Consider the following 9,643-nt stretch of genomic DNA (forward strand, 5'->3'; position numbering starts at 1 on the left):
CCCATGTATGTGGATGTCACAGGCTTTGTGATTAGAGGTGACTGTGCTTGTAATGTAGGGTATATGTGTGTGCGTTTGCCCTATGCTAAGAAGTGCACGTTGTACCCAAACATGAAGGAGATAAGTCAGGGGTGGCTATATGTGTGTGGGGGGGAAGGTCCAGTTTCAAATTCATCTTGGTTTGTATGGAAAACTGAACTTGAGCAAGCTTAATCTTGGAGTCCCAAATTTAGGTAGACCAGTATTCAGGTAAGTAATCAAAGTTAACCCTAATTCAGGTGCATGAAGCTGGAAGCTCAAGTAGCGGGCTTTCAGCAGTTCTGAACAGCATCTCTTCAAAAATGATGAGGCTGACTCAGTGCTTCCGAGAGTCAAGTCACATATACTTAGTATACAGATATATCCACAGTACATATGTTGTGGTGGCCTATTTTGGGCACTTGAGTTTTACAGTTCTAGCCCGTGCCTTTTCCCATCCTAACTAGTAAACAGGTTCCAGTACTTTGCCAGGATAAGTGAAATGGCAACATTCCCATACCTCTTTCTTCCAAAAAAAGCACGCAACAAAACCTAGGAAGTCAACAGAACAACAACAACAATTTACGACAGCTGGGGACTCGCTCTTACATGAAGGGGAGCTGCTTCAGGTCAAGTCGTGAAGCAGCTCTATTTCTGACAGACAGGAAGCCGGGGAATCTGAAGAGATGATCATTTTAACAATGAATACAACCGGCTGAAAGGCAGCCGAGATGATAGCAACTCATCTCTGCCGCCTACTGCTTGTGTGCAGCAAAAAGCAGTTCTGTCCGATTATTCAGGAAATCAAAGTCTGGGGCTCCTACAGATGTGCGGGGAGCGCCCCGACACACTGGAACTTGATGCGTTCCGGCAGCCTTCTGCTTCACATGCATCAGCTTCCCCGCGCAGGAAAAGTGGCAGTGGCATGCTTTGAAATAAATACAGATACATGAGCTTTAGCTTAAAGCACCCCACCACCATTTTTTCAGTTCGGGGATGCTGGTGCATGTGATGTGGGAGCTTTTAATTAGTGTGGCTCACTAATTAAAGTGCCCAGCATTGCTGGGCACATGTTAAAGTGCCCCTGGTGACTGATATCCGGGGGGGGAGGGTTGGAAGTATGATTACAGTTAGAAAAAGTAAGCCAGCACCTTTTAATGGTGCCTGTCTAGCAGCAATTGTGTTCACAAATTTTTACCTGCTTAGGAAATTTGTCAAATATATTTAAGCCAATAAAGGGCCTATATAGATAATGTTCTGCTCTGCACTGAATTTATGATGAATTGACTAAACAGTTAGAGACTTATGTCTGGAATATCTCACTGCTCATGACTTACACCTGGCGATCCGAGCGATAATCCAGGTTTTGTGGGTAATTGCCACTAAAACCAACTAGTACTACACACAGGAAAAGTGGAGGAACATTAGATTGGAACTTATTCCCAGGTAACCAAGTCCATTCACAGGCAGCCACTTCTCTAAAAAGTTCACAAAAACCATCCATTCTAACCTCTTTCACATACTACAGCCACAAGCATTTTACAGGGATGAAAAATCAGCCCTACAATAAAAAAGTGTGCCACAGATAAAGGGCAAATGGAGATGAGGATAGCATCACCACTGCATTTGCAAAGAATATTAGATCAATAAATGCTTAGATGATCCCAGCAGAAGGATCATAGCCTGAGGCTGCCTAGGAAGGCACAAAAAGCATGGTCCTGTTGAGCTGAACTGGAGGGAAAATATAATTTGGTACTCCAAGGATGTGAAAGATTTCTCAAGTATCCCTAGAAACAACCGGACTCTCATCTACAGCCGTAGCCAATATTCTACACTTCACAAAGTAGACAAAAAATATCAAAAAGTCTTCCTGGTGTCCACAGGTGACCAGCAAAAGCCCCCGAGGCAGGATGAGAGGGAACTCCCATCTCCATATCAAGGAATACTAAACCCTCCAATGTACATACTGAACGCACCATTCATTGCTCCAAGAACATCCTTGTCCTGTTATCCTTTCCATTCACCTGTCAAGTGACATCTTGAATCCTACTTGCAAAACTTTACAATATTTAATAAGCAGATATAAATACCCTCAAAAGCAACTTATGAAATGTTTGTTAGCATCTCCATTTCCAGAGCCTGCCCTCAGTAAGGCTAAACAACATTTTCCAAATTGCTACCTCAACTAGAAGGTTCATCTTGGACCTGCCTTTTACCCAAGTCCATATTTAGGTATGAAACAAATGATTACCTCTCAGAAAACTAAGCGCTTAAAATGTTAAATTTTAAGTTGGAGACGCTTGGCATTGCTTGAAAAAACAAGCTACTTATTTACAGGCACATGTAATGACTACCCCTCAGCTGAACTAGGGATCTTGGAGCTAAAACTAAACCAAAAAACTTTGAGCTTCCTGACCTCCAGAGTTGAGGCTCTAGGAAGGTTTTATCAATTGATATCTTCAGGAGGAATAACTGTAATAAAGTAAAACTCAGAAACAGAACTACATAAAATGAGACACACTGTAAGAATGAGCCAGAAAAGCAAGTTCTCTCTCTCAAGAGTCAGCATGAAGTTATCATAGGATAAATGACAAAATCCACAGGTCTTGATTAGTAGTGGATTAAACAAAACAAAACAAACAAACAAACAAACAAAAACAAAAAAATCAGAATAAGTACTCCCCCCCAGCAAAAAAAACCCCTCCCCCCCCCCATATCTTTTTCTCCTTCACTTTGATCTCGAAGGCAGAGATCTAGCTTTTAATTATAAGCTAACACCACAATATTTAAAGTATTTCAAGAATTGAGATAGAAGACAAAAAGGTCATTTTAATTCTTTTTACTAAAAACCACTGCAGTACTGTACTCTAGTTAGCAACCTTAATCTGGGAATCAGACTGATCACCTGTTCTAAATTAAATCTGAATGTAACAAAAAAACCCAACTGCCCCACAACTTCTCCCACATGGCCAGGCACTGTCACGTTTATTCTAATAAATTGCTGCCCAAAAAATTAAATCTATGTTTAAACAATTCCTCGGCAAAGTAGATTTATCCCATTTAAGGGACTGAGTATCAAAACCCACAAGAAAGAAAAAGGTGGATTTGAGGCATTATGAAATTAAATATTTTTTATGGAGTAAATAAAGTGGTAATTGAAGGAAATGCATTGGACAGTTTTGCCCCTTAGGCTTCCTGAAACATAAGAATACAGTACTGAAGATAGGAGTAACTAGGTTGCACATCATTGCACTAAGCATATATAAAAGTTAGATAAAATGCAAGAACCCAAAACGTTTATTTTTTTTATAATAATATTATGTTTAAAATAATAATATTTGCCCAACCAAAAGTTGGGTACAGCGTATTCAATGATTTCAGTATTGGCGAACTGCCACTCCATGCCCCCAGTGGCTGGGTAAAAACAAAACTGTGTTTTTATATGTACTCTTCCCAGAACAGAAATGGAGTTCTGACTTACCAGGACATGTATGAGCTCTGCTAAGTGTTGATATATAGAAAAGAGGTAGTCTTTTCCATCCACAACTTGGATGGAAAAATGTTTCTGTATTATATTAAGATGTCACCTCAAAACAATGGTGAGTAAATAAACTTTCCATGCAGCCTGCATATATGTCTTTGCAGGAATAAAAGCACTGCTCCAATATATTTGTTTAGTTTAGCCCAATCAAATGTATCATTGCATAACAATACTACTGAAGAAAGATTATAAATCAAGGCAGAAAGGCAAGAAACTTTGAAAATGTAAGTTCACTAGCGCTCATAAACCTTTAAGTGGAAAAGGGAAGCCATTTTTTGGACTGGCTGTGAATTTAACCTATGGCCTCGTTGCGAGTAAATAACTGAAGACACTAAACCTCCTGTCAACTCCTTTACGCTTTACTGTTTTCCACAACTTGCTGCTAACCACCTCCCCACATGCCTCAACATTACCTTGGAAACGTGTTTTCCATTATGGAAAACATTGGACTATCTATATCCCAGAAGGAAGTGAACATATTTTAACATACTGCAAAAAAAATTCACCTTCACTGAAGTTGCCAAAGAGTCACATTTGGCAAAAACAACTGCTTGCTATGCTCTCTGAAGACGAGACATCTCTCAGCAATCTGTAAGGATTTCCTGCTATCACACTGTTATAAGAGACTTCTAGCCATATTCAGTTTTGTCTTTTGCAGTTACATTGGCTAAGATTCAATACACTTTTGATCAGATGTTGCTGAATGTTTTGAATACTTGTTCTCACCTCTGTTTTACCAAATAGGGAAGTGAAAAAGGGTTTTTACTTGCCTGAGCATCAAACTCTGGAAGGAGGCGAATGATTGCCTGTGAAAAGATTTCAGACATATTAGTACAAGTGTTTGCAAAGCAGTTTCAAAGTGAGCCTGAAAATGTGTACACTTCATGTGAAAGCTTGCAAGAACGACAGATTTATTTCTTAATTTATACAGGTCCTAATGTAGTCAGATCACATCAAGATGTCAGTGAAGTTTCTCTAACAAAGTGCAAGATTTGGATTCAAATATTTTAGATGCCAAAACCTCACAAGAGATGACTGACTTATAAATGCTAGCTTCACTTATAGACCAATTCATCTCAGAGAAGCTAGTATATTCATTTGAGTAAAAATCTGAGTTGTCCATTAACTTCATAACTCCAAGCAGAACCCAGAACTTCTAATTCACGTTCCTTTAGAAGTGCATGCCATCTAATGGTTAGTGCAAGTGGTTTTCTAGACTAAACAAATACAACATTAGAACATGACATTAAGCACCAACAGCTCAATCATGCAGCAGAGACCCATTTCTACTTAAATCAATTAGATTAATTGCATCTGCCAGGTAGGCTGGATTTCACCTTCAGCTCAGAAATGGACTTGACTTCATTCTGTGTTGTTCAGCTCATGTTCTCCTTTCACCATTGCAGACAAGCTGCTAGCCAGTCCGGCACATGCAGCAGAAGCAAGCATATAACACAGGTTCCCAACCCAAGTGGCTTTAAAACCTCAGCATACATTTGGCTGCAACTTAAAATATTGCTAGAAATATCAATATCAATTAAAATCAAGACTAGTTACATACATTGACCCCATGTGTGGGAAAACTTGAGCAGGTGGTAGAAGTTTCAGTAGGGTAACTTAACATAAGACAGGCAAAAGCAACAAGATTTCATTGGCTGCAACATATACCAGGGGAAGGATAAAACAGGACAAGGGACACCCTGGTAAGAAAGTTACATTATTAGAGGGGTATGACTAACACTATGTTTAACTAATAACTGTCATGGGTCCATCAACTGACATAAAAAAATGAGGACGTAATGACTTGAGGTCTGAGTCAAGATGTTAAGAGCCATGACATTTATTAGGATCTGGAAAGTGTCTGGTATACACAACCAGCTGATCCAGATATCAGATTGAAGTGTTTGGGAGTTAAAGTTTACACTGTTACCACCCAAGATAGAACTTTTATTTATTTTTTACAGTGCTGACCCCTGATGGTGAAGTCAACTACTATGCAGTTAAGGTGCAGCAAGAGTGGCTAGTCACCAGGTTAGTGTAAAATTTACAGACAAGCTTATTGGTACGGGCCTACCAAGTTCTAGACTGCGCGGTTTTCATGGAGACCGCAACATTTGAGTTGGCTCCATGAAACACAGCAGGCTCACTGCAAAAACAAAAAAAAGACAAAACTTACTAAAAATAAAATGCTGGCTCCCCAGAGGGATCCAGCAGCCTTCATGATGCTGCAGTCCCTTGTTCAGAGGCACGGGGGATCTGCTGCGCTCAGCCTGTAAAAAGGTGGTGGTGCCTGCAAAAATCAGCCAGCCGCCTCCTTGAGTTAGATAGCCCCCTACTTATTGGGCATCTCGAGTAAGAGCAGACATCTTTTGCTGCTCAATGCAACTGATTTGTCTTCTGCATATGATAAGACACCCCACACAATTTCTTCAGTGTCTCATTAAAATGCCAACATTTTGCAATAAAACATAACTGAAAGGCTTCTTAGTTAGAGCAGAGGAACAGCAATAGCAAGTGATACTTGCATGAGAACGGGATCTTTGTTTCTGGAACTTTACACAGTGTTCCTGCTAGTTTTCAAACAGTGTTTTCATGCTAATACTGAGTAAAGGGCATTACAGAAATAATTTAACACAACTGAAATGAAATTGTTTGCACATTAAAGGCTTTTCCAAATTTTTGATGCAAGTAACTTAATTCAACAGGGGTGGGAAATGGAGAGAAGATTACAAATACAAGAATTAACAGTTCCAGCTTAGATTTACTGTTGTCAGTAACAATGGTCATACATGAAAAAGATCAACAGAAATAACACCAGATTTTGATATCAGGGCAAATTTGGCCAGTCCATGAAGGATTTGGCTATTTCCTGTGATGCAGTCTATTTCGAGTCAGACAGTTGCAGATGCATAGGGGGCCACGATTAATAAGCCTTTTTGCTCAATCAGAGTGCTGCTGCTTCATGGATCATTTAGGTGAGCTGCAATTTGAATGCCAGTTCATTCTGTCCCAGCAGCATACATCTGAGCATGGGCTTGCTGCCCACTAAACTACCTAGGATCCCTGGCGCGTGTTGGAGTTCCGGTTGAAGCCAGGCTAGAATAACGACCCTCCTGTGCTACTCAAGCTAACAAGTTAGAAAGCTAGTTAGGTTTCTCTGCAAAAACTCTTATGACATCTTTGGAGGAAACTATAGATATGGCTCAAAAGGTAAGAATTAAGAACCTTTTTGAACACCATTTATGCACTGCTTTTAAAGGCACTTTCATCCACATTGCTTATTTTTGAAGTGCATGTAAATAGCCTTGTGTAACCATGTCCACAGTACTGAACTGTACCAGCATAGCTGTAGTAATTTCTAAACAGTTACAGAGATACGAGGCTGCACAGGCAATTCTTAAGGAAAACAGAACATGACACATCAAGAAAGTTATCATGGGACTTCATGTCTTTTCTTCTTGAAAGCCTCGAGAGAATTTTAACAATTCTTAAAATATGAATAAAAATAGTTCCAACTCCAGTCCTAGATTATGAAACCGAATGTTACAATTACCTCCTCTTTCTTTACCAGAGGCTTTACCTCTGCAAGGTCCGCATCCTGCAGTTCCACAGACATGGTCAGTAACCGGTATCTGCAAAGATCAAAAGAAGTTTAAGGAACTTATATTTTTAACCTTCCGACCACCTCAAACTACCCGTCATTTTTGGTTCAAACCACCCTTTCCCACAGCTAAATCTAAAATAAAAGACATGTTTCAACATTCTCAGAAACACAGACTCAGAAATACACTGAAACAAAGCAAAACAAAAAAGTTAAGAGACTCAAGACTGCATGATCAAGTGTCATTCAGAAGGCACGAGGATGTTTGCAGGAGATCCTGTAGGGGAAGCAGCCTTCGGGCATGCCATTAAAGACCACAGCAGAGTGCGTATGCCAGAGGCGGCAGGATCAACACTTTTGTATATAACCAGGAACCTACTTAATTCACAAAACCAGACAAAGGAATTGTCACAGCACAAAGAGCTGATTTCATGGGCATTTCCCAGCAATCCCGCTTCTTGCCACTGGTTAGTGGAGAGGCCCTGGTGGCCCTTCCTGCCACCACATCAACCGCACCTTCCAATCCCAGGCAGGCTGTGAGGCAGCAAGGACCACGGGAGTCAGTATTTTACTAACTTTTTTTTTTAAGTTGATTTTGCAGACAATTGAGAATTTCACAGGTTATACAAACAGAAACATCCTTCTGACAGTCTCTCACTAGGCTTATTGATCCTAAAAGTTGAATTTTACATGATTTTTTTCCAATTTTGAGGAAGAATTGTTGTTCATTTGTAGCATTTGAACCCTAGACCTTTAGATGCACAGAAGTAGTCATGCTCACATTGGAGTCACTTATGGGAAGTGAGTGGTTTCCATAGACTTGTGACATGGACGTGACATAAACCACTATTTGCTAGAAAAAAAGAGAGAAGCCAAATTCTTGCACTTTGTTCGTGGCTTTGGAAAGGAAATGCTTTCCAACAAGGATGTGTCTATACTGCCTCAAGGCTGCTGTTGAAAATTCAGCCTGGCCCATCGCTCCCACTCTGCAGGTTCCAAACTGGAAACAAGGTGATGAAGATGCTCCAGGAATGCAGCTAAGCTGCTTCTCTCAAGAAAGAGAGTCAGAAAGAGATGAAAAGTAGCAATGGGAGGGAGGAAGGGAACATATCCCCAGAACATCCTCCCTGCTATATTTCTGCATTGGGAGCCTGTAGGTACGTAAGACAGTTTTCAGCAGTTCTCACTGCCTTTGAGAGCAATGGGGAGTAAGCACAGACTAGTCTGCACATCTTTACACCACTGCCCTGAGGAGGAATAATGTAGACAGACTGTCTCTCTGACCAAGTAAAGACCTAGGTTCTGTTCCCAGGTCTGTTATCACAGTAGGTTAAGTATGTTAAGTAAGATTAATATATTTAAGAAAAATTCTTAATTCAGGCCTAATTATTAAAATGATTTAAGATTAATAAATATTCAAGCAGTACACGTCCATTTCCAAAAAGTCTTAAAGGAACTCTCCGCTGGTGGAAATCACTGGTTAAACCCCTGGAATCGGAGCTGGTTAGACATGTTAAACCAACTTGACAGCAGTAGTCTCCTCTACAGGTACAGTGAGAACCTCAGTTTATTCTGCTTCTTCACTTCAATGATTTAGTTACTGAAAGCTGAAAAACTGATTAGGAGTTAGAGAAGCAGAAGCATTTGTTTTCCCCACTTGTATTTGATAAATAAAAAAGGCGAGGTCTATCCAGAAGAATGGGGTAACCAGGGGGGAAAAAACAAACAAACAAACAAACAAAAAAAATCAGTTAATTCAAACGGTATTAATAATCCTTCCTTTGTTTTAGAGTTAAAGCCAATTAAAAGATAACTAAAAAAAATCTAAAGTGGTATTTTTGTGCACTTGAATTGAATTCCAGTTTCATCCAAATACACCTTAACACAGATCACAAGTTAAACTTAACTAATAAGCCCCAATATCAGAAAATGTGACATGTAACTATTGTATTTACTCAAATAGAAGACAACCCTGATTATAGGATGACCTTCCAATAATTAGATTCTATATATGGAAGAAATGTATAAATTTGTTATAAATTTTCTAGGTATCGAGTCTAATTAAAGAACTTGTCCCCCCTCCCACTGCTACAGCAGGAATAAAATCAGCAGAGGCGGGGGGGGGGATGGGGAAGAGGTCAGGTAGCCCCTTTGCTTTCTGCTTCCCCCAAACTTTTCCCCCCTCTTTCTCCTTAGCGTCAGATCCTGCTTTTCCTGAGCACATGGAAGTGAGGAGCAAATTTGGAAACAATAACCTTGAAGTTAAACATGGCTGTAGCAATCTGAATATACACTTAATCGAAAATGGATACTTTTTTCTTTTTGAAACTGTTGTAAATTTTAGCACAGGCACTCCATAAACACACTTTTGAGCAGCACTTTGGCACCTACTTGTATACAACACAAACTATGCGTGATATTAATCCAAAGCTACAGGCTCATGGTTTACTGTATTGTTAATTGGGCTGGGGGGGGGGGGGGGG

General features: G+C 40.0%; 1 protein-coding gene across 1 annotated transcript in view; it reads right to left on the bottom strand.

Moving 5' to 3' along the window:
- Positions 1–7,219, bottom strand: part of NDRG1 (N-myc downstream regulated 1) — a 42,211-nt gene extending 34,992 nt beyond the window's left edge. The window contains exons 1-2 of the mRNA XM_019528191.1: positions 7,113–7,219; positions 4,330–4,365 (exon numbers count right to left, since the gene is read on the bottom strand). Coding sequence (XP_019383736.1) covers positions 4,330–4,365; positions 7,113–7,175 — 99 coding nt within the window. The 5' untranslated portion in view covers positions 7,176–7,219. The remainder of the gene's footprint in view (positions 1–4,329; positions 4,366–7,112) is intronic.
- Positions 7,220–9,643: the final 2,424 nt, after the last annotated feature.

The sequence above is a fragment of the Gavialis gangeticus genome, unplaced genomic scaffold (assembly GCF_001723915.1).
Source record: "Gavialis gangeticus isolate Ggan-Ray unplaced genomic scaffold, GavGan_comp1, whole genome shotgun sequence".
Taxonomy (NCBI): domain Eukaryota; kingdom Metazoa; phylum Chordata; order Crocodylia; family Gavialidae; genus Gavialis; species Gavialis gangeticus.